Source organism: Podarcis pityusensis, assembly GCF_964106645.2.
Source record: "Podarcis pityusensis genome assembly, chromosome: 15".
Taxonomy (NCBI): domain Eukaryota; kingdom Metazoa; phylum Chordata; class Lepidosauria; order Squamata; family Lacertidae; genus Podarcis; species Podarcis pityusensis.
The window spans coordinates 32,214,008-32,239,901 of NC_138040.1; the positions used below are offsets into that span (position 1 = coordinate 32,214,008).

Below are 25,894 nucleotides of genomic sequence, written 5' to 3' on the forward strand. Positions count from 1 at the left end.
AGCAAGGGAAGGCTCAGAACTACGTTTCCCAGAGGGCACCGGCTGTGTACAAAGATGTCCCTGGCCTTGGACAGGGGAGCTGTTTGTACAGAACAGAACGGCAGAGACTGACAGGTGTGCGGACACCTGGATGAGGTCTGTTTGGAGAGCCTCCAGAGGTAAGTTTGGACCTGGAGAAAGAGGGGCTGTAAATAACGGGGGCTCGGTTTGCATAGTATCCGGTTCTAAGGGAGGAAAACTGACGGGTCTTTTCGTTTTCAGTTTTTGGTGAAAGCAAAAGCAGGTTGTAGCTCAGGCAGGGCGCGGGTTTTACGCATTACAGAGCTGTGCTAGAGAATCTTGTGCATATGCATGGTGGAATATAAACTCTGTTTGTTTTCGTACTGGTGATTACAGACCCTCTAAGTGTCCCTATTTTCCAGGGACATCGCTGATTTACAGAAGCTGTCCCAGTTTCTGGTTTGATCCCGGAATGCACCACTTTTCCTTAGGATGTCCCTATTTTCATTGGAGAAATGTTGGTGGGTTATCCAAAGTTATCCGACCCCCGAGCCATCTGAAGGCAATTCTGTATTTTTTTAAAATGTTTAATGTTTTATTATGTTTTTATATATGTTCAAAGCTGCCCAGAGTGTCTGGGGAAACCCAGTAAGATGTGTGGGGTATAAATAGTAAAATTATCATTTTGGAATGGTATGTCCCTATTTTCTTCGGAGAAATGTTAAAGGGTATGTGATTATATATAAACCAATTTACCTGGGGATAAGCACCCCGGAACACAGTGAGCTTTACTTCTCAGTAAACACAGAAGTACATTGTTAGTAGCTATAATTCAACTCAAGATTGATTGTGCCCCCCCTTTTTAAATAGTGGATGAAGTTAAAACAGTGCTGCAAAAAACTAATGGTATATCTTGTTGCACATGTGGACAATGAAAAATGTTATTCATTTAGTACTGCTAAGAAAATACAATATGCTGCTTTTGTGAAATGGATGTATCAGATAAAGAAACTTAATAAAGATTTAACAAGTAAAATGCAAATGGTTGCAGGTTCAGTTTCCAGAATCTCCCAGCTAGGGCTGGAAGAGACCCTTGCCTGAAAGAACTGAGAGCTGCTGCCAGTCGGTGTTGACAATATTGGGTTTCCATTATTCCTAAGTATCTTTGTTATACCTGAATACTATGCAAGAGAAGCTACTTAAACAAGTGATAAACATTGCAGATCTAGGCGCCACAACTTCTAAAATTTCCTTCTTCTCTGACACAGATTCACTGCTGGTTTTCAGACTGTGCTGTAGGAAACCATAGGATTTCTCAAAAACTTAAGGGTTTTTTTCAATAAGGAAGGTCAGTAATAAGAGACAAGCTTCCCTGAAAGGCTCCAACAACCTGCAGCCATAAGAAAATCTTAAGTGTTGGTGTGTGTGTGTGACTATTTTGCTCACACAAGTTTATGGTGAAACCCAACAGGCCCTGTAAATACCGTGAGCTCTAATTTGCATCCCAGAATGTATTTCAGTCTCCTCTACAATATTTTTGGGGACCTGGGGCTCCATAGCAGACAGGTTGATGCTGTAGAGATTTCCTAAATGTTAAGAAAGGCTGAAAACCACTGGTATATTCCAGGAGGGGTACAATTCAATAGGGTCTCACCAAAAGCTGAACTGTTGGAATGCTAAGAGTTGAATGCATATATGCTTGTGTGCAGAATTGGGATTTTAATCCACTTTTTGTGATGATGACTCTGAGATGACGGTTGGGTTGGTATTCCTGTTTAACATGGAACTAAATATTGGCCTGTGTATTTCCTCTGTCCATGGATTGAAATGTTTTCAGGAGAGCATTGGTGCAAGTACATATTTACTCAGAAGTCCAGCTGAGTTCAAATGGGTCTTATTCGCTGAGGCAGCAGCGCTATGCAGCCTTGACAGAAAGTGCTGTTGACGTCAACTGCTTAGTACTTGAGTTAATATTGCCTTTTATTTATTTTCTTCAAAGGGGATCCAACCGAATAATGCAGAGGCTATATATGTGTGTGTGTGTGTGTATTTTCTCTAGACTGGAAACATCGTAGGATTGCAAGCCACCTGATTATTAATTTCCCTGTCACCTTTTTACAAATATTTACCACAGCTTTCAAAATAAAAGGGCACTGTAGTTCTCAGGTTTGGCTTGTTGGCACGGGGTGGAGGAATAAATATTTCAACAGGGCGAACCATATGCATGTGTGTTTTAAGACAACCTGCAAAAAAGAGCACAGCAAAAAGCAAACGAGCCACACATTGCGATGCTCTTAATTTTTATTTTCATTTGTCAAAACAGGTCTGTGAGAGACTGAGCAGGGGCGTCTCCATAGCAACGCTGCACCCCCCCCCCCCGCTCTCTGAGGAGCTTCCCGCTTCCGTCTCCTCCTCCTTTACTGCGCTTGCTCTTTACCTCGGGGAAAGGAGTGGGGGTGAGAATCCGCGGAAGGGCGCATGCGCGTCTCCATCAAACCCAAGCCGGCCGTCTCGCTCCTTGTAATCCGGAGAGACAGGCGGGGGGCGGGAGGGGTACCCGGTGCGCCGCGCCTGCGCAGTGGCTTCCCGGTCGGCGCTGCCCAAGGAGCTTGTTATTCAGCTCAGTCAGCCTTTTCTGGCGGCCGGGGCAGCTGCTTGTCAATTGCCTGGCTCGGGTCAGCCGCCGCCGCCACGGACTCCGAGCGCCCTAGGCCGGCAAGTATCGAAGACCCCGTATGTGTGTGTGTGTGTGTGTGTGTGAGTGTGGCTTGCGACACACCTTTACCATCCTCCGCCTCCCCTTCTAATTCCCTCTTCTGGGGCTCCCCCCTCCCCTGTCACTCTTTTCCTAGTTGCAAGCCTAGATTGGGGACCCTCGATCCGGTTCTTCCATGCCTGTCTCCTACCCACCCACCTATCCAGCAATATCCTCCTGCCATTTCCCTTTTGGACAACCTCACACCTTTTTCCTATTCATAATTTTAATCATAATAATATTATTTATACCCTGCCCCTCTGGGGTATAATAAATTACCTCGTTTTAGAAACTCTCTAATAATTGCATGCAATTGTGACTCTTCTTTTCGTTTGCTTTAATAACATAATACCACCCTTTTTATTTGTGCTCGCCATCCCGTCTCTTCTCCCTGGTCTGCAATACATAACCTCAGATCTTTCCCCATATATAAACCTTACACTCCTCCTCCAGTTTGTTGCTCTGGCACCTTCTCTCTGTTTGCTCCGACAGGCATCCTTCTGTCTTTTTCTGTTTTGGAGGACCACAAAACACACACTCTTCAAACCTTTTGTTTCTATTCCCATGTACACCCAAACCCTTTAAATCTTGCATCTGTCCCTGCAATTCAGCACCGCTGCACCCAGTTTTCCTTGTCTGCTGTGCTTGAGCTGCCCCTTTTCTCTCTAACTAATTTAGCTTCGTCGCTGGACTCTTACCCTCTTTTTGCATCATCCCCACACTCCATTCCCATCTTTTTCTGGGTGTAACTGAGATCAATTCTCTGTTGAAGTGTGCAGCTTTATTTTCTCATGAAATGACCTAAATTGCCATTTTGAGGTGGAGCGGCTGTTCCTTGGCAGACAGGTGCTAAAGGTGGAAGATGGGGTGCATATCACTGCTGATTGTTTTACGATTTTATGAAACTAGCACTTGTGTATTTGTATATATTGTATAATTTATAAGCGCCACCCTCCACCACATGGTTCCAGAGTGGCCTATTTGCCCTGTGTGAAATCTGAGCGTCTGACAGCAGCAATGAGACTGAGTGCGATCCTAACCATATATACTTAGAAGTAAGTCCTGTTGAAATCAGTGGGACTTACTCCCAGGTAAGGGTGGCTAGGATTTTAGCCTGAACCAGGAAGTCCCTAGTTCAAGTATTGCCACAGACACAAATTTGCTACATGGGCTTGGTTCTCTCAGCCCATCATGGTTAATATGGGAAAAATAATACTAATCTACAAGACAGGGCTAATGTAAGGATTACTAAGAAACTTTCTTCAGGGTTTTTTTTGAAAGTGTGATAATAATGCTCACTATTATCATTAAATTGAAGTGTAGCTTTAATATTGTAGGTAGTGTTGTGTACATTATTTTAACTGGAGCACTCAGCAACTTGCTAGGAACAGCACAAATTCTTTTTTGGCAAGAGGATGAATGGATAGTGAGATCGGCACAGTAATTTTGTTCTCAAGTAGGATGATTCAGTGAGCTGTGCTTGCATACTGTAGTCCCTATGGTGGTGTTAGGCAGTATTTCATATACCAGAGATGGACAAACACTTGTTTCAGACCGAATAGCTTTTGTTAGGAAGAGTTAATGCCCATTAGTGAGGACCTGTGAGACCCTATAATACATAATTATGCTTTGCATCTAACTATCAAAGTTCCTTGCAGTGGTGAGAAAGTAGTGCCATCCTTGTTTAAAATATGAACAAGCTGGGGCTTAATTTGGAAGGGATTTTAGTTGCCATTCAATATGTGTGTGTTCAGAACTATGCTCACTAAACTTCATGGAACTGCTGTATATGTATGGGACGCTAAGGCCAAATTTATACTGCTCATTTTAAACCAGTTTGAAATGGGTGTAATGAACCCAGATTCTCCAGTGGGGTTGTGGGAACAGTAGTTTTATGAGAATGAAAAACTTATTTGCTAACAGATTCTTTGTACCTTCACAGAACTATGCTTCCCATGGGCTCTGGATGGGAGCCTTCAGCTAACTGTGTGTAAAACTGATTTCAGTCTTTAGTAGTGCAGACATACCCTAAAGAAAAACTTTCTAATGACATAGAGGTTCTATATCTAATTGTTCACTTTGGAGTGACTGCGCCATTAGTGTGGTCTAACTAGTCTAAACCTGTGCTGAGCAAATGAAACACAAAAGAAAGCGCACACACACATTCTGCTCTGAACATGAACGTGTGCTTTCTTGACACTCCTTCTAATTACCTTTTGCTGAACGCTGGAGGCAAAATGTGTATATGAAGGCATATATTAATACGGAACTTGAGAATCCAGTGCAAGACTAGGAACAATATGATTTTGTTCAAGATGAGTCACAAATAGTTTCTTTATAAATGCCAGTTTGCTTTTCTATTTTGTTTATCTACAAAAATTGCTAAGTAGAATGATTTCACTGATAGAGATCACGTTAGTTGTGATTTTAAAAATGGTATAACTTGCTAGAATGGTGGCTCTTATTTACTTGAACTACAGTGGAACTACAACATTTCACACAGAGCTGATCTGACTCTTTAGGTAATTCTTGAATTGACGGTATTTCCAGTGATTTCAGAAGCCTGGTAGTTTTTCATTATGCCAAACCACACAAACTATAGCTTGAAAACAATGTTTTCTGATGCTAGCTTTCCAGCCAACCCCAAAAGATGGTTTGTCAATTCAGACACCACACTAAAATACATTTGACAAAGCATTGTTAACTGTGTTTGGATGTCTGAATTCAGCCTTAGTCTAAATATTAAAAAATGCATTTACTCACAGTTAGCCTAGATTACATTTCCAGCGGTGCTCCTCTGTCCGCTCCCCCCCCCCCTTGATTCACTGTCTGCTGTCTAAATGTAGATTGTAGATTACTTGGGGCAGAGAGCTTTCTTTTTTTCTTTACACCATTTTGTCAAGTGAGATGCACAGTGAGCATACTGTGTGAAGAAGCAGCACAAGGAGCTTACAACACTGACAAATTTTATTCAAATTTCATGCGCACTAGAATAAATTGCTTAGCCATTTTGAATATGGAAGACTTTTATTTCCTTTTAAGTGTTCGCTAATTACAGACATCCGTTTATCATTTGTTGGCTTCAGGTTTATTTTCCTCGAAGAGCCTTCTCCGTTGTGTAATGGGATCGCTATACGCTTTGCCACCTTCTGCACTCACAATAAATATTCTTCGTGGTTAGGTTTGGTCACTATTTTAGTCTTAAAAGTGCAAGGACATCTATGAAGCATTGCTTTGTTTTATATTATGTGTGTAATTTCATAGCTGAGAAAGCGGAGATTCAGAATAAGTATGTGAAATACACGTTTTAGGGTGTGTCTGTTTTGTGACTCTTTACTTCCCTGCCTTCTCGGAACATATTTATTATTTTTTGGGTGACGGGAAAGAGTGATGTAGAGATAAAGGGAGATTTGGAGAGTTAGGTTAAAGGAGGCAAATGGTTTGGACTGGTTTAGCATGTGGAGGAGGGAACTGCATGTAGGCATTAGTTCCCCACCTATGATGGAAACCACCTCCTGAAATTCTGCCAACATGCTTCACATCACATCACCCCACACCCAAACCACAACAGCTGAATGCTTGGGCAGTGTGTGAATGCCCAATTATTTGTGGTTGTTGCGGCAGCTGGAATGTTTTGCAGAATCTTTGACATTATTACTTGAGTGTAGGTTGCAAGCAGCAAAGTTAGAAATTATCTCAGAACTTCATACAAACCAGAGATCTCATTATTACTGATATAGTCTTGGGAGTTGGAACACTTTTAAACATCCGTTATGCACTGCAGCTGAGAATGATTCAAATGAATGCAACTGTTTTATTTATAATCCATCACAAATGCGTTTTGTTTCTTCAGTAATGGCAATCTCTGCTTTTCTCTCTCCTATAAGGCTCGACCAGTTTCCCACCTCTTCACAATGAGACAGTTCTGGCTTCACTTCTTCCCTTCACCCTGTAGTTGATAGTTCTAGATGTGGAGGCAATGCTGGAGTAGAGATGGCAGACAGTGTCAAGATCTTCCTTAATGATCTCATCAGGGTAAGTGTTTCCTTTTCATTATGGCCATCTATTTTTAAAGTGTGTTTATAGGCTAAAATTGGGACGCGGGTGGCGCTGTGGGTTAAACCACAGAGCCTAGGACTTGTCAATCGGAAGGTCGGCGGTTCGAATCCCCGTGACGGGGTGAGCTCCCGTTGCTCAGTCGCTGCTCCTGCCAACCTAGCAATTCGAAAGCACATCAAGTGCAAGTAGATAAATAGGTACAGCTCCGGCGGGAAGGTAAACGGTGTTTCTGTGCGCTGCTCTGGCTCGCCAGAAGTGGCTTAGTCATGCTGGCCACATGACCCGGAAGCTGTACGCCGGCTCCCTCGGCCAATAAAGTGAGATGAGCGTCGCAACCCCAGAGTCGGCCACGACTGGACCTAACGGTCAGGGGTCCCTTTACCTTTACCTATAGGCTAAAATTAGATTCCAAGTATTTCCTGTTGGATGTTAAGATTCGTGGATTCTAGTTTTCTAAGGTGCCAAGCAAGCCTCTTTCTCTCAGGCAGCAAAAGCAAGGAGAGGGCTCAGACCCTCCGGGGCTATTTCCATCTGGAGTTGCATTTTCAGTGGGCAGTCAATGTGATGGTAGAGTAAAATCATTCTCAAAGCAAATTTCCTTGGGGTCTGATTATGAAGAGCTATGCGACCTGATAATAGGATCGTTCATACCGCCATGGTATGGTGCTATAAGATTAAGCTATCTGGTGTACCCTTCCCCCTCTTACATGCTCTACTTATTTAGTTCCTAGTTTGTGGCAAACCATACGTCTGAACTAGAAAACTGGTTTACACTTGCCCTCAGAATCTGATTGTGGAAACCTGGTTTGAAAATCAAGAGCAAACCACAGTGTAATACACAGTGTAATACACCCCTCCAGATATTGCTGGTCTCCAACTCCCATCTCTAACCTTTGGCTTGTGGAAGATGGGCGGGCATGAATTTGAAGCTTCATTTTGCTTTTTCCAATCTTGTCTCCAATTATGGTGATTCCATTTACCTTGTTGCTCAAGCATCTTTGGTTCCTTTCCACTTGATTCAATCAGCTTCCCCATCTTCCTCTATACCACTGCCATACTCCAACTGTTTTCTATTCTTTCTAGGTTTTCTTTTGTCTGTACTCTTATTTCACACTTTGCAACAACCAAATGTGCTTCACATTGACCTTCCTGAATTTCATCTTGATATAGTTATCTCTGTGCAGCATTGTGCTACCAGTATTAACCCCCTTGCCAGCTATTTTGATCTCATTTAACCACTTCTCCGTTGGTTTTTTGTTTCGATTTTTGCATCCAGTCTCTGTTTTCTGCTCTTATTTGGGAACTTCTAGAGGCAGCGTTTTGTATGCCATAAGAGTTCTGAACTGTAACACTTTACACAAGTTTGGGGGTGTTGATCCCAAAGCTAGCTGTTGATGGTTCAGGTATAGTGGTATCTCAGGTTAAGTACTTAATTCGTTCAGGAGGTCTGTTCTTTTTTTTTTTTTATATATAAGATATTTATTAAGATTTCAAAGTATTACAAAATAAAAATAAAAAAGTAAGAAAATACAAAATAAAAATGGTTAAAAACAACTCATTCTTTCCATTACTTATTTTTCATTAGCTTATTTCCCGGACCTCCTCACACCTCCCTTTTTTGTATTCCAGTTCAGTTTGTTGGTTCAGCAAATCCTTACCCTCTTTGTTTATCCTAGTCTTTAATCTTAAGCTATTGTAACATTGAATTTTTATCTATTAATAATAATCCATTTTTCATATTCCCTTATAATATTACAGCTGAAAACCACTTAATTTCTATCCAACATCATTCTAACATTCCTTAATTTTACAATATTTCTGTAGATAGTCTTTAAATTTCTTCCACAGGAGGTCTGTTCTTAACCTGAAACTGTTCTTAACCTGAACCAACACTTTAGCTAATGGGGCCTCCTGCTGCTGCTGCGCCACCGGAGCACGATTTCTGTTCTCATCCTTAAGCGAAGTTCTTAACCCGAAGTACTATTTCTGGGTTAGCGGAGTCTGTAACCTGAAGTGTATGTAACCTGAGGTACCACTGTATTGCCTAGGTTGATTCTGCTAAAACTAATACAACTACCTTTGCAGGAAAACAAGAACTAACTCTAAACCCCTTTGCATAGGATGTACCTCTTGAGCGGCTTCCTAGTTTGGCACTATCATTCCCACTGGCAGGGAGATTTAGAAATGCTCATAAATAGCTCTTCATGCTTCTGTCACAGCTTATCTTTCACCCCTCATTTTCCATCAAGCCCTTTCTTTCATCCTCTGCTCTTTATTCATTCTACATTCCCTTATTCTTAAAACCAGCTCTGCCTCTTACTCTTGGAACTCCTTCCCAGACAATGCCCACAATACTGTTTCAGTTTCTATCCACAGATCTGTTCTTAATAGCAGATTCTTCTCTCTCACAGTCCTAAGCATTCTAGATTTTTTACTCCCCCCCCTTTGTTGCTTTCCCTACCCTCCCACATCACAGTCTTGCAACCCAATCATGTGCATCTTTTCTCGAAAGGAAGGTCTACCTAATTTAATCAGACTAGGACTCGGCTACATTAGTAAAGAAAAAGCATTTTATATGTGTTATAACACTGTGCAGTTTGGCCCGCCACAAGGTCTGAAGGAAGGTGAACTGGCCCCCTCCTTAAAAAGTTTGCTGACCCCTGGACTACACAGATCTTTGAAGGAGTAGTAGTTTGCCAAAAGAGAAAACAAAGTACCCTCTGATGTCATTTTCTCTGAGTCCCTGGAACATTTAATCATTTTATTCTAGGTCACTGGGTAGTTAATACTAGGTGTTGCTCATGGATTGACCTTTGGCTAAAATTGAGAGTGCTGGAGCTCCTGCTTGGCTAGAAAGCCACTGGCAGACATCCAGGCTTGTCTTTTGAGAAAATGTTAGAAGGAAAAAGAAAATGTAATGCAAGTATCTGAGTTGTCCCAAACACTTGAGCTGTGATAATAAAAAAAATCCTTCCAGTAGCACCTTTAAGACCAACTAAGTTAGTTCTTGGTATGAGCTTTCGTGTGCAAGCACACTTCTTCAGATACACTGAAACAGAAGTTGCCAGATCCTTCTATATAGTGAGAAGGTGGGGAGGGGTATTACTCAGAAGGGTGGTGGGAATGGGAGATTGGCAGATAGCTGGGATGAGCCTGCTGACGACTCTTAACAACTGTAATGGGTCTTACAGGAAAAGGCAAGGGGTGAGAAGGTGAGAAATGGCTTAGTCATGTATAATGGGATAAGAATCCAATGTCTTTGTTCAAACCAGGTTTCTCCATGGTTTTAAGTTTGGTAATGAGTTGCAATTCAGCAGCTTCTCTTTCCAGTCTATTTCTGAAATTCCTTTGTAGTAAAACAGCTACTTTGAGATCTTGTATAGAATGTCCTGGGAGATTAAAGTGTTCTCCTACTGGTTTCTCTGTTTTGTGATTCTTGATGTCAGATTTATGTCCATTTATTCTTTGGCGTAAGGTTTGGCCTGTTTGTCCAATATAGAGAGCTGAAGGACACTGTTGGCATTTGATGCCATACACAATGTTAGATGATGAGCAATTGAATAGTCCCGAGATGGTATGTGTGATGTTGTTGGGGCCAGTAATGGTGTTGTCCGGGTGTATGTGGCAGCAAAGTTGGCATCTGGGTTTATTGCAGGCTCTGGTGCCAGTGTCCGTGTTAAGTCTGGTTGTAGTATTATTGTGGGTTAGGAGTTGTTTAAGATTGGGTGGCTGTCTGTAGGCAATGAGAGGTCTTCCTCCCAGAGCTTGAGAAAGAGAACTGTCATTGTCCAGGAGAGGTTGTAGATCTCTGATGATGCGTTGTACAGTTTTAACTTGGGAGCTGTATGTGATGACTAGAGGTGTTCTGTTATTTTCTTTTGGGGGTCTGTCTTGCAGCAAGTTCTCTCTGGGTATAAGTCTGGCTCTGTTGATCTGTTGTCTAACTTCATCTGCTGGGTATTTTAGTTCTGAAAAGGTTTGCTGTAGATCTCTTAGGTGAGAGTCTCTGTCTGTAGAATTGGAACAGATGCGGCTGTAACGTAGTGCCTGGCTATATACAATGGACCTTTTGGGATGTTTGGGATGGTAGCTAGAGGCATGTAGATATGTTTGTCGGTCAGTTGGTTTACGGTATAAGGTGGTGTCCATGTGCCCATCCTGTATTTTTATAGTAGTGTCCAAAAAATGTATTTCTTGCATAGCTTGATTCATTGTAAGGTTGATTGTGGGGTGAAAATCATTAAATTTCTGGTGAAAGGTGTCCAGGGTCTGTTGACCATGTGTCCAGATGATAAAAATATCGTCAATGTATCGCAGATACATTGTACAGATACAATCTCATTGCCTACAGACAGCCACCCAATCTTAAACAACTCCTAACCCACAATAATACTACAACCAGACTTAACACGGACACTGGCACCAGAGCCTGCAATAAACCCAGATGCCAACTTTGCTGCCACATACACCCGGACAACACCATTACTGGCCCCAACAACATCACACATACCATCTCGGGACTATTCAATTGCTCATCATCTAACATTGTGTATGGCATCAAATGCCAACAGTGTCCTTCAGCTCTCTATATTGGACAAACAGGCCAAACCTTACGCCAAAGAATAAATGGACATAAATCTGACATCAAGAATCACAAAACAGAGAAACCAGTAGGAGAACACTTTAATCTCCCAGGACATTCTATACAAGATCTCAAAGTAGCTGTTTTACTACAAAGGAATTTCAGAAATAGACTGGAAAGAGAAGCTGCTGAATTGCAACTCATTACCAAACTTAAAACCATGGAGAAACCTGGTTTGAACAAAGACATTGGATTCTTATCCCATTATACATGACTAAGCCATTTCTCACCTTCTCACCCCTTGCCTTTTCCTGTAAGACCCATTACAGTTGTTAAGAGTCGTCAGCAGGCTCATCCCAGCTATCTGCCAATCTCCCATTCCCACCACCCTTCTGAGTAATACCCCTCCCCACCTTCTCACTATATAGAAGGATCTGGCAACTTCTGTTTCAGTGTATCTGAAGAAGTGTGCTTGCACACGAAAGCTCATACCAAGAACTAACTTAGTTGGTCTTAAAGGTGCTACTGGAAGGATTTTTTTTTATTTTGACTATGGCAGACCAACACGGCTACCTATCTGTAACTTGAGCTGTGGTTTGCCATATAGTACAATGGACTATGTGTGTACATTGATTCCATTATTGCAGTATGCAGCTGTAAGATTTGGCATTAGGCTTGTCATACGGCATCCTGAGAACAAAATCTGTCTTACGTTGTCATGTTTCTAGACCTCTAGGCTTGGAAAATATGTTCGAAAATGTGTAGATAATGTTTGACTGAAGTTTCAGAAATCCAGCAGGCGTTGGAATAGGCTTTCCAGTAGCTGGAGTTGCTTATTTCTGTGTAAATTCTCATGGTTTAGTTGTCCCACTCCAAGTAGGTTTCCCTGAGTAAACCTTCATTTCAGACTCTTTCTTTCCTCTACTGGAATTTGGTTAATAAGATAGGAAGAGGGGATGGCTCATCTTTGAGCTGGCAGAACAAGTGAGTCTTTCTCTTTCTTCTTCCTAAATTCATCCCGTAGTTCATAAATCAGAGTTGTCACAAGGTTATTGATCTGTATTTAATCTGTAAAACTCACCTATTCATTTTTCCCTCCATAGTTTCCCCAAAACTTACTGAATTTGGACCTGATTACAGTTGTACCTTGGAAGTTAAATGGAATCCGTTCTGGAAGTCCGTTCGACTTCCAGAATGTTTGGAAACCAAGGTGCAGCTTCTGATTGGCTGCAGGAAGCTCCTACAGCCAATCAGAAGCCGTGTAACCCGCACCAGAAGTTCGGGTTCCAAAGAATGTTCACAAACCGGAACAATCACTTCCGAGTTTGCTGCATTCGGGAGCCAAAACGTTCGAGTCGCAAGCCATTTGACTTCCAAGATATGACTGCATTTTGTCTCTCCCTCCCTCTTTGTATAGGGAATTAAAGACTCCATATGGGGGATCTGGACAATCTCCAAGTTGGATGCTCGAATCCAGCAGAAAAGGGAAGAGCAGCGAAAAAGAAGAGCAAGCAGTGTGCTTGCCCAGCGAAGAGCACAGAGTGAAGAGAGGAAGCAGGAGAAGTGAGTTTGGGAGGGTTTGGAGTTTGATCACGCTCCAACTTTCAATATACAAAGATAAGAAATATTTAACAAACCAAAGTAGGAATGCCTGGAAATATATGATAACGGCACTGTGGGATATATAGAAGTTGGAACCGTGTATTTTATACACGCAGATCCCACTTACCAAACACAATGTTTTCCATGGAGATCGTTTGTTAGGCGAGTGTTTGCATAACGAGTCTGTGATTTCCATTATTTCCTATGGAAATATTTCTCAGCCCCCCTCGCCGCTTTTTCCGTGGTTTCTTCCTGAAGCGGTTGCAACCAAAGGAAAAAAACCAATTTGCCCTATCTCTCCTGCTCTCCGATTCACCCAATTCCTCTCCCCACCTCCATGGTTTCTGCCTGAACATTTCTACTGACAAGGGAAAAAAACACAGAAGAAAGAAAACTGGCTGTTCAGATAAGTGAATCTATGGAGTGTATAACGAGACTTGGACATAATGTATGGGTAAGTGAATTTTTGGATAGTGAGTGTGTGGATAGCAGGACCTGTGTGTATTTCTAAATATGGTGGGCTTTTGGAAAAAGAGAATTAAAAAGATTTATTATTCTACTCGGAAATGGGTGTCCTGGTGGTCTCCCATCCACGGAACTGATCTGGTCCACATCTGCTCAATTTCAGCATCTAAAGTTATCAAACCAACCACTAGGTTGTGGATAAGTGGGAATTTGACAATAGTAATTTAAGGTATTTATTCTGGTTTTTTCCCTGTTTGAGAGAGAATTGGGCAGAATGTACATTCACATCGTCACTTTTTGAAAGCTCTCACACATTCCCTTTGTTTCTCTCTAGTGAGCCCCGGATAGTAAGCCGAATAGTTCAGTGTTGTGCGTGGAATGGCGGTGTATTCTGGGTTAGTATATTTTTGTTGTTTTAAACATCTGAACATCATTGAAATGATTGTGTACATGTTTGCTGGCTTGCATGCAGGAATCTTGCAAATCCGGGAGCAAACCAATAAGTGACTTAAATCTTCCGTGTTAGCATTGGTTTGCCAATGTTTTACTATCTCCAATCAGATTTTATTTTTTCAGAGGGTTCCTGAAAAAGGGATTTGGATATGCGGCCTACTTAATTATTCTGCTGCTTTGTTGCCAGTAATCATTGCCAGCTGCCTTCTGGCCTGCCCACAAAATGTCTATGAGCCACCAGAATGTCTAGACTTACATTTTTGGGGAATCGTTGCCTTCATAAACCAGTCCTTTCATTTGTGAGCCTATTTCTCAAACCTCAAAAACTTCTGCACATTCAGATCTAGAAGTGGTCTTGGGAAGAACACCACTGAACTGAATTGTGTGTTAGAACCAGCTCAGCCTTCTGACCTTGTGGTTAGTATAATGGATGTTCACAGCCTCGATTACTGGTATTTATTGTGGGTTTCAAATTTCCATTTAGAGTGTGTCTTGGCTGGTGAAGTTTTTGTATGGAAGCACTAAAAAGGAACCCATCTAATATGGATTTTGGCTGTATTTAGAGGAAAAGTCAGAACGCTACCCCTGGTGCTCTTTGTTTTAATAGAGCTTCTAGCTCTTTGTCTGCTGTGTGCATGCAGACATATTAAAGTGCATAGGCAATGCAAGCTTAAGTGATCAGGGGGCAGAATTTGGGGACCATGGCAACAACTATTCCCCCCTCCCATGGCGGCCGTCTCTGTAACTGCCTCTCCTTAAACAGGGGTGGGGAACCTTTTGGCTCTTTCCAGAAGTTGCTGAATTACAACTCCCATCATCCCTGGCCATTGGCCACACTTGTTGGGGCAGATAGGAGTTGTAGTTCAGTAACTTCTGGAAAGCCAAAAGTTCCCTGCAACTTCCTTAACAACAACAAAAGAGTTGTTCAAGGTGCTTCAGATCCCAAAATTAGCCAATATGATTCCCTCCAGATGTTTAGCACTACAAGGTGCATCAGGCCCAGTCTGTATTGACCAGAGATGATAGGAGAGTTGTAGTCTAAATCTGGATTGCACCAGATGAAAGGTCTACTGTAGGTTCCATGTCTGGTTCTTCCTTGATAGTTAGGCTGCAGTGTTGATGGTCTAGCTTTATGCACCTCCATCTGCGTCGTTCATAATTCAGAGCGGATTAGCATATGCCTGTAGAATTCCCAACGTCTGTCGCTTTATCTTGTTTCCCACATACACAGAGATGCTAGTGCAAGGGATAACTTTCTGATAGTGTTTGCTAAGGTGCATGGGCAATACCTTTTGTGTGTCTTCTTGTACACCTGTCTGTATGTGGGGAAGAATAATACACACCTGGAGGAAACTGTAGACTTTGAAAGGGTAAACTAATTTGCAAATATACTGTATTTGCCTTAATATAAGCTTCACTTTTTTTCCAAATTCCGACCATGCAAAGTTAAAGCGTGGCTTAAATTCACGACCTTACAAAAACGATATTGCTTGAAACAGACATATGGTAAAATGGAACAAAAAAAAATGTTTTCTTGCTGATTTGCGAGCTTGAGACTGTTCATTTGCCATTTACAGGTGTGAGTGCCTGCGGAATTGTAGCAATTAAATAGCGATTTGTGATTTTAGCGACTGTACAATAACTATTGTAGGCTTTCAAGACTGAAGGCTTAAATTGACACCAAGTTACAATTCTACCAACTGCAGCGATTTTCAGCCTGTAACCCAATTTTAAGGGAGCGGCTTATATTCGGGCATTGTCTTTTTTTCTCTCCCGCCCTTGAATTTTAAAGGTGCGGCTTATTTGCGGGTGCGGCTTATATTCAGGCCAATATGGTACTGGAGATTTCAGAATTATGGCTAAATTGTAGAACGGAGCGTGTCTGTACAAACATGTTAAACTGTACTGATTTCCTTCTTTGCTTCTTCTTCTTAGCTTAGTCTCCTCTTGTTCTATCAGGTATTTATACCTGTACTTCAGTCAGCCACAGCACAAATAATCGGTAAGTATTAGAAGTGCCTTTTATTAGCTGCACCTGGTATGACAACTTTAACTGTTGACCATAGTAGTTCAGGCACTGGTGACTTCAATATTGAATTACTGCAATGCCCTCAGTGTGGGGCTTCCCTGGTGCTTGACCTAGAAACTTCAGTTGGTGCAGAAGGCTGCAGCATGCTTGCTGATGGGAGTGAGACCCTATCAGCATATATCCTCTGCTCAGAGATCTGCTGTGGTTGCCTATTGGTATCAGGCTTTCCTGTACAGTTCATTGGTGCCTGCTTAAAACATTCTTGTTTAGGCAAGCCTATCCTGGCAAGTAGGAGCACGGGTGGTGCTGTGGGTTAAACCACAGAGCGTATGACTTGCTGATCAGAAGGTCAGCGGTTCGAATCCCCGCGACGGGGTGAGCTCCCGTTGCTCGGTCCCTGCTCCTGCCAACCTAGCAGTTCGAAAGCATGTCAAAGTGCAAGCAGATAAATAGGTACCACTCTGGCGGGAAGGTAAACGGCGTTTCCGTGCGCTGCTCTGGTTCACCAGAAGCGGCTTAGTCATGCTGGCCACATGACCCGGAACCTGTACGCCGGCTCCCTCGGCCAATAAAGCAAGATGAGTGCCGCAACCCCAGAGTCAGTCACGACTGGACCCTATGGTCAGGGGTCCCCTTTACCTTTACCTATCCTGGCAAGTAAATGTTCATACGTTTTTGATCTGTTTTTTACTGTTAAATTTAGTTGCCTTTAAATGTTTTAAACTGTTTTATTGATAATTTTAACATTTCTTGTAAACCCGTTGGAGGTTTCGCTACAATCAAGTGGTGTTATATAAATAAATTTCCTTAAATAAATTAAAAACTGCCAGGAGACAATTGCTTGCATCTTGGTTAGCCAGTCATCAACTCATGGCAACAAGAACCGTGTGCCTGAGGGACCTTGAACTTGTTTCAGCTACTAGCCCTGCATGCCAAACCTCTTTGGAAACTGATGGGAATCTTCAAAAATAATTGGGAACCTGGTATACAGGGGTCTGCCATTCAAAAGCGGGCTGGGTGGGAACTGCTAGCTTTTGCCATCTCCTTCAGTGCACCTAAAGTAGCTTTTTGGCTCCTGTCACAAGCCTTGTAGAATTCACAGTACTTTGGTCCCAGACATTGGGTGGCTGATTTTTGTATCTTTGTCTCTGGAAGGTGACCCCTCCTTACACGGTGATGTCTGGTCCTGGCTGGAATTTATCCTCACCTCCATCTTCAGTGCCCTTTGGGTTCTTCCTCTCTTTGTGCTGAGCAAAGTTGTCAATGCCATCTGGTTTCAGGTAGGTGACCTTGCCAGGAAGATGTTACTCCCTTTTGTGCAATGCTTGTCAATTGATGATTTCAGTGCTTGTCTCACCAACACCAAAATCTTGTACTAATTTATTCAGAAATAAGAACACTGTATTCAGTGGTGCTTATTCTCTAGTAAGTGTGTTTAGGATTGTAGCTTAAGGGTGTATCTCATTTGGCTGGTCCATATCTCTTTATATCTGTGTATTCACACACACAAATTACACACACACACACACACACAATGCATGCAGTCAGACACACTTAGATATGCACACATACATCCAGTATTTTTAAGGCCGCTCCCCCTAAGTATGCTGTCCCAGCTTGGTCCCTTTTCGGGGTGCATATTGCAAATTCAGCAGTATGTAAAGGGAAAATGGATACCGCATTTTTCGCTCTATAGGACGCACTTTTTCCCCTCCAAAAATTAAGGGGAAATGTGTGTGCGTCCTATGGATTGAATGCAGGCTCCTTGGCTTCAGCGATAGCAACGCGAAGCCTCCGAAGCGCAGAGGGAGCGCTCCCTCCATGCTCCGGAGGCTTCGCGTTGCTTTCGCTGAAGCCTGGTGAGCGAGAGGGGTCGGTGCGCACCGACCCCTCTCGCTCACCAGGCTTCAGGGATAGCTGCCTGAAGCCTTTGGAGCGCAGCGGGAACTTGCGCTGCGCTCTGAAGGCTTTGGGTTCCTTTTGCTGAAGCCGGGAGAGCAAGACTCTCCTGGCTTCAGCAGAGAGGGAGAGCTGCGCAGCGCCCCTTCAGCGAAGCGGGAGGAGAAATGGAAGGGGTTCGCTGAAGGGGCGCTGAGCAGAGAGGGGGAGAATTTTTTTCTCTTGTTCTCCCCCTCAAAAATACGGTACATGTCTGATTATGTACAGATGATGTGCACCTCATGATTGGTTGTGAGCAGCCTGGAGGAGGGTGGGATCTCATCAGTTTCCAAAGCGGAACAAAGTAAAGTGATGGTATTAGGAGAAGTCTTTTACTGCCCTCACTGCCACCTGTTTTGAGTGGTGTATTGAAAGCTTTCATACTTCATTTCATTTCATTTTTTAAGGATGGGAACCAGCACCTTGGAAGTTAAAGCAGCTGTGTTAAAATGCAGGACAGTAACAAATGCTACTGACTCTGACCTTCGGAAGAACATGAATGAAATCCTTGGTTTTCTGATGAGATATTCTGTGTTTTCTTTTAAAAAACCCAACTACAGATATTTTACCCAAGATCTTTTACATTTACTATGCCTGTTTTTGTTCCTTGTACAATCTGTATTGTGATGACAGTGGTCCTAAGTAGTGAGAGGATTAAATCTTGTCTTAAGAAATCAGTTTTGCAAAAACATTTCCCTGTGTTTCAGGACATTGCTGATCTGGCTTTCGAGGTGTCGGGAAGAAAGCCCCAGCCTTTCCCCAGCGTCAGTAAAATCATTGCTGACATGCTGTTTAATCTCTTACTGCAAGCTCTTTTCCTCATCCAGGTAAGAGCAAGAAAGGCCTGGCATCTCTTAACAACAACCCAGTTACTTAGTACCATCAGTATATGCAAATGTCTCGCAAATTTAAGACTAAATAGAACTTTTATTCTCAGTAATAGTGGAACTCACAGGTGGAGAATACTTTTGTTTTTATGAATCTTTTATTTGTAATGGGAATATTTGTATGAGTTAATGCTTTATACTGTAGTCCCTTTAGAGCTGCACTGTATCTTTGTATTTTTGTCCTTCCAGGCTGTGAAGCTTTATGGTTTACATTTTTGATTCTTTGTTTCTTTTCTTTTTGTTAGATTTGTGTTGTTGTTGTTGTTAATAAAATAAAATAATAGCAAGGAAGGCCTGGACTCTGGCTGCACAGACACTTAACAGAATAGTAAAAAAATGGACCTGAATATTACCTAGGCCTTGTACATCCACACTGTACATGTAAAGTATATTTATACCACTTTTCACAGACCTGACTTCTCCCAAGCATCATGGGAACTGTAGTTTATCCCTCACAAAGCTGACAGTTCCCAGGATTTGAGGGGAGAGGGGGGAAGCCATATGCTTTAAATGAATAGTGTGGATGTGAGCTATGAGGCAAAACCTGGAATCAGTCAGGCTTTTAAGAGACCAGACTGTTCAATCATACCATGAGGTACCTAAAGTAGAAAGCTGCTCAGGAAGCTGCAGGCAGGTAAAATATTTCCAGATGACTCAAAGGTGTGAACTGAGTACCTCTCCTGCCACGCTGCTGTAACCTCTTAAGAATGATTACTTAAGCAGCTGTTGCCTCGCAGGAATGATGGTTAAACTTTAGTCGTGCCCAAATAATAAAGTGTGTATGGGTGGCAGTTAACGGATGAGAGAAGCAAAAGCTTCTAGTTCCTTCATTTTTTGCTTTTTTTGGGCTGAATGATGGTGCTTCTGTTGTGATTCGAAGGCACCTGCTTTGCAGATAAGATTCCCTCTTTTTAAGTTGATTCCTTCTTGCCTTCTGCAGGGGATGATTGTAAGCCTGTTTCCCATCGATATCATTGGCCAGTTAATTAGCCTGCTTCATATGTCGCTGCTCTACTCACTTTACTGCTTTGAGTATCGTTGGTTTAACAAAGGTAAGTGCTTCTTTTTGCTTCCTTGTTCAAATAGCTGAGTTTTCTTTAAAGCTTTGGGCCGGTCCATACATATTTACCTTTCTTTTGTGCCTGGGGTCTCCGTGGCAATTGAGGGTGACTTATATGGCAGAGTCTCAGCACCAGCCCTCGAGACTTATGACACTGCCATGGGAGCTTTTAGCGCAATCCATCCATCCCATGTGCTTAATGGATATAAACGTTACCGCCACAGATGAGATCTTGATCATCTATGAACTGTCCCTCTGGTGGTGTGTCTAGGATGTTGGGGTCAGGTCAAGGTCAGGTTCATTTCTCTGCTGCTCTGCAGAGCAGATTGGGAAAGACGTTGAGAATGTTGCTGTATTTCAGTCTAATCTGCTTCACTGGGTTATTGTGAGTTTCTAAAAATGTCACTCTGAACTTTATGGAGGAATGCAGTGTGTGTGTGTGTGTGTGTGTGTGTGTGTGAGAGAGAGAGAGAGAGAGAGAGAGAGAGAACTTATCCAGAAGTAATCCCCGCAAATTCAGTGATTCCTTAGTAAGCATGCCCCAGCTGTGTGCTGGCAAAAGACCATACCACAATGTATGACCCAAGTTTTTGGCATCTTTGTGAAACTCCCATTTGTTGCGAAACACTGTGAGTTTGACTGCTCAAGTTTGCAAATGGTGTTTGAGGGGCTCCCGCCCTTTTGATGTTGTTGCAGAGAGATCTTGGAATGTGAAATCCAGTATCTATGTGTCTTTGCCTTCTTTTAACACTTTGTGATTGGCTTTTGTCATGTCAGGAATTGAAATGCATCAACGATTATCCAACATTGAAAGAAACTGGCCTTATTACTTTGGATTTGGCTTACCACTGGCCTTCCTCACTGCAATGCAGTCTTCTTACATTATCAGGTGATTTGTTTGGATATATTTTCTTTGGATATTACAGCAGGCAAATGTAGAATCAAATGTACACAAGATAAAGCAGTGGAACAGGAAGGGAAGGTGTGGGGTTAAAGCAGCCACCCCTGACCTGGTGCCCTCAAGATACTTTTGAATCCAACTTGCATCATACATGACTATTGACTATGCCGGCAGGGTCTGATGGGAGTGGTAGTTCAATAACTATCTAGGGGGCACCAGTTTGGGGAAAACTGACTAGTGCAAGTAATATTGAGTGAATGATAAGAAAACAGGATAGATGGTACTGGCGTGGGGCAGGGAGATAAGGTGTAAAGACAATTTTTGAGTCTAGGGCAGGCATCCCCAAACTTGGCCCTCCAACTGTTTTGGGACTACAATTCCCATCATCCATGACCACTGGTCCTGTTAGCTAGGGATGATGGGAGTTGTAGTCCCAAAACAGCTGGAGGGCAGAGTTTGGGGATGCCTGGTCTAGGGGTACAGCCAAGATCTGTTCCCCCCCATGCAACATCTGGAAAATAGATACCCTCTTTCTAGAATGTTATTCCCCTTTACCACACAGCATGCTAATGAACAGGTAGAATCTAAGAATAAGATTTGTATTAAAGAGGACTTCAAAACTTTCACAGAAATTCTGATCCACCTGTGTCTTGGGCCAAGACCACACAGATGTAGTGCTGAGATCCATGGATTTGTGCAGAGGTTGGCATCCAGCTGTTGCACCTACCCTTTGTAGTGGTGCATTGAGTAGCATCAGCATAAATAGGGGGCCAGGCACTTGCCTGGGGAAGGAGTGTACTGAGCATGAAACTCTTTTAAGCGCTTTGCATTAGTGCAGTGGTCTGCAAGGTGTGAGTGAATGATTAATAGTGGTGGTTCGAGTAGGATTAGTGCCTCTTAATTGTTTTCTCAAATTGGTGTTGGTGAATACTGAGTGTGGGAAAAGATCTTGATGTCTGACCAATTTTATCATTGGATTTCTTAACATTAAAAAGGGCTGCAGCAAAACGTGGCAAGGAAAATGATTAGACTCGCTTGTGCGATATGAATTTGCCCTGAATCTGCGTTCGCATTTGTCTCGCCTCCGCTACCCAATTCTGCAATATACTTGTGTTCAACTTGCGCAATGTTATTTGTTCGTAGGTCGACTTCCACAGATCTATAGAGATACCCCTAGCAGTAGTTCTGTAAACATTGCTGCTGTATCTTGTGCCAATAGGCGCATATGTGTGAACAGAAACCATCTCATAATAAGAATGCTCTGATTAATTTATTATTTCTTTTCCAGTGGCTGTCTGTTCTCCATTCTTTTTCCTCTGTTTATCATCAGCGCCAATGAAGCAAAGACACCAGGGAAAGCATAGTATGTATTCTCTCTTCCTGTATGAAATGATGGAAAAGAAGTCTACCAGTTGGCTATGAAATCTGTTCAATTTTTCATGCTGCTAACTGCTTCTTGCCATCTTTGTGATTTAGTTTACCCCTCTGTTGGTGAACTAGATAACTTTGGGAGCCCTGACGGCAAGTTTAACATTCTTAGTATTCCTGATGGGTGGTGTGGGGTGTGCTTGCTATTTGACCAGCAGAAACTGGAGTGTTGAGTGGGGAGAGAGAGAGAGAGAGAGTCAAAAGAGGCATTTATCTTCTGTGTAGAGTAACTGGGACAGAGTTAAGATTCCCAGAATGACTATAGGTGCCACTTGCAGAGACGACTTTTGTGGAACGCTGAAACTTGAATCTCAATAAAGCAAATTACATGTTGCTGAAGACACTATCCTATCTAATGCATACTGTAGTGTATACAGTTGCTCCCAACTGTGCTTGGCTACGAAGATATTTAAACCCTGAATGTCCTACAGTCTGCTTATAAAATACTTATAAAATGCCCTTAGGCTGTGTTATGGCCCTTAGAGTGCACACACATAGGCATATTTTGTATGTTTTGTGTTGTGAACCGCCCTGTGATCTTCAGATGAAGGACAGTATGCAAATTAATTAAATAAATAGTTTTGAAAGTAGGGCTGCAGAAAGTTAAGTGCAAAAGGAGCACGTGCACTTGCATATAAGATTTCTGAGCCTAAACAACTGCACTCAAAAGACAGAATTTCAGTGCTAGGTCCCCTTAGAACAGGGCTGAGAAACCTTTTTTTTTTTCAGCTGAGGGCTGCATTCCCTTAGGGCCAGTTTTCCAGAGGCCACATACCAGAGACAAAAGTGGGTGGAACAAAGTATGTGATTCTTACTTCTGCTTAGTGGAGCTTCATTCCAGCTATGCAAAATACAGAGGATTCTGTGCATGTATATGTACACACACACATGCACTCTCACTCCAGGCAAGCAAGAGACATCATCACAGTCCAAGGACACATGCCAGGCATGCAAAAGCACTAGAGTGTTGGCCAGGGTGGGTGAGGGGTGTGGCTTGGGGAGGGAGTGTCTTGAAGAGAAGCACATGAATTGTGCTCTGTTTTTTCATTAACTGATGCAAGGCAGAACTCGGGCAGTGAAAGGTCAAAGTGCTCCGATCTTATTTTGGACCAGAAAGCCTTTGGCTGGGAGCTAATAGCCATTTCCCCCTCCTTGTGTTCCAGCCACTTCCAGCTGCGCCTCTTTTCCTTGGTGGTCTTCCTCAGCAACAGACTCTTTCACAAGACGGTTTACCTTCAGTCTAGCCTGAGCAACTCTGCTTCAGCCGATCGACTTCAGCCCTCTCCACACTCATCACCTGCCAGACAAAAGGCTGCTTTGGCGCACTGAACCATAACCAAAGCAGAGGGGGGCGGGAAGAGTACTGTTCCTGGCTGCTGTATACATGGCCCTTTGGTGCAGGGGAGGGCAGTCAGTGTTCTGCCAAGGGGCTTGTGCATCCTCCTCCCCCCTCCTATCACTGTTGTGAGCCCCAGTTGAACACCAGCTCTGTGTCACACTGAGCGTGTGGAGTAAAATATTGGGGTGGGGAGGGAAGAGAGCAGTAGAGCCTGGGTTTTTTAAACACTTTTGTGAGTTTTTCAAAAGCAAGGTTCTTTGCTTGTTTTCACGGCATGCAATGAACCTGTGTCTATACTGGTTGGTGTTTTTTTGTTCGTTTGTTTTGTTTTTGATACTTCTCCACCTGACCCTGTGCCATTTCCCCCTCCTGATGAATGATTTTTTTGTAATGCATATTTTGTCGTAGCTTTGTGATAACGCTGATGGGGTCTTTACGGTGAACCGCACCAGGAGTGTTTGGGTTTTCTCAATGATCGTAGTTCTTTGTAATAGCATATAACTCAGGTCAGGATTTTGTAATCCCTGTTGTGCTGAAATGAAAAGTGGATCATGTAGTTCTAGGTTCAAGATCAAGACACAGAGTAGGAGGATTCCGCCCTCTTTTTTTCTTTTTTGGTATTTGGTGACATCTGTACAGTTCTTTCTGCCAACTGACACACTTTGGTGGTGTCACTTTAAAGGACCTTGATGAGTGCCACTCAAACTGTTTTATGCTGGAAGGGATCTGCTTTGATGGATGAAACAAATTCCTAACCTTAGCAGTAGAATGTATGGATTTTTTTTTAAAAAAACCTACATCCTTGGAGCTCCCCCACCCCCAAAAAACTCCTTCTGAACTTTCAAAGGGAAAATATGAAAAGTGTACGGGTAAGTTCAGGCACTGAAATGGAAACATGTTAAATCTGTGGCTGGGGTTGTAAGAATTGCAGTGTAATATTTTGTTAATGGAAAGAGGTAGATGTGTGTAAAAATTAGTGTCTTTATAGATCCTGGTGGTGTTTGATGGCAAAAACCACAATGACAGTTCCAAAGGATATCCACGAAAAACAAGAGAACTCTTTTTCCTACAGCACTTCTGTACAGGGTTTCAAGAGGTGTCACTATCTTGTTGAATCTAGGTATGGTGGGTGTGCATTTGCAGCAAAAAGACTTCAAGTCACGGTTAAGAGGCCTCCAGCTCATATGCAACCTGCCTGATCTGCAATTGTTGTCCCAGCCAAGTCAGAATGATGTATGCCGAAGAGCTCCTGTGTGGTTGTAGTTGCAGCTGAAACTAATTGCTAGTCAGCTCAGGATATGTGATATTTGTATGTATCCGTCTGTCTGTGTGTACATATGTAACTGTGTATACACAAAGGAAGTGCAAATGATCCTGATTTTAGACAGTGTTTCTCATGCATGTCAAGACTTCTGTAGGGCTGAAAACTATGAAATTCAAAAAAGCCCTTTGGTTTTTGCAGAACTGAGGTCAGTCTACAGATAAACCTTTTCTCTAGTATTTTCACACTGAAATATTAAATTAAAATGCAAAAAACTCAACAACCTTACACGACCTTGAATTGATTTTGTGATTGAATTTTGAAGCTAATTTCATTGTGCTGATACAGGGGAGAACTTGGTGTTGCACTCACTGCCAATTTCTGTATATTTTGGAAAGTTGCATTTGGATACCTTTGAACATATTGGGTTGTATCCAGTTAAGTACTACTCATAGTAGACCCATTGAAATTAATGAATCTAAGTTTGGCATGCCCATTAACTTCAACTAGTCTACGCTGAGTAGGACTAGCACTGGAAACAACCCATTTTGAATTATAGTTCCCGAGATCAAGGAAGGAACAGGTTTTCATTTATTCTTGGATATACAATCGTACCTTGAAAGTATAATGGAATCCGTTCCGGAAGTCCGTTCGATTTCCAAAACATTCAAAAAGCAAAGCAGAAGCTCCTGCAGCCAACTGGAAGCCCCGTCAGATGTTCGGCTTCCAAAAGAACAATTGGAAGCTGGAAAAGTCACTTACGGGTTTCAACTGTTTGGGAGCCAAAACGTTTGAGAACTAGGCTGTTTGACTTCCAAGGTACGACTGTAATAGAATGCCATTTGAACTAAGATGGTGGACTGAACCTTTCAAAACTGCACTTATTTTTGGGTTTCTTAGAACTCCCAAGGCTGATAGTGAACTAACTTCTTTTAAAATAGGTTTTCTTAAATTGTTTCTGTACTTAAAGATCTAATGGCTCTGGTTGTCTGAGACTACACAGTCCTAAGTAAGGAGGTAGACTCCACCGTGGGAGCAGGGCCTGGGCAGGAGAGTGCTAGAGTTCTGTCTAGTCCTGTTACATGGAATCAATTCCAGTCTGTTACCTCCGAGGATGTGGACAGGCTGCTTGGAC

At 42.6% G+C, this 25,894-nt stretch overlaps 1 protein-coding gene across 2 annotated transcripts; it reads left to right on the plus strand.

Moving 5' to 3' along the window:
• Nucleotides 1-25,047, plus strand: EI24 (EI24 autophagy associated transmembrane protein). 2 transcript variants are annotated; one of them, XM_080982590.1, is made up of 11 exons: nucleotides 1-158; nucleotides 6,643-6,790; nucleotides 12,814-12,959; nucleotides 13,798-13,858; nucleotides 15,852-15,918; nucleotides 17,101-17,225; nucleotides 18,591-18,710; nucleotides 19,711-19,822; nucleotides 20,608-20,719; nucleotides 22,020-22,094; nucleotides 23,323-25,047. In XM_080982590.1, the coding sequence occupies exons 2-11, from the start codon at nucleotides 6,749-6,751 to the stop codon at nucleotides 23,486-23,488; spliced, it is 1,026 nt and encodes a 341-aa protein (XP_080838716.1). In that variant the 5' UTR covers nucleotides 1-158; nucleotides 6,643-6,748; the 3' UTR covers nucleotides 23,489-25,047. The 2 variants fall into 2 exon arrangements, with proteins under 2 accessions (XP_080838716.1, XP_080838717.1); XM_080982591.1 differs by lacking the exon at nucleotides 1-158 and adding an exon at nucleotides 2,559-2,715.
• The last annotated feature ends 847 nt before the right edge of the window (nucleotides 25,048-25,894 follow it).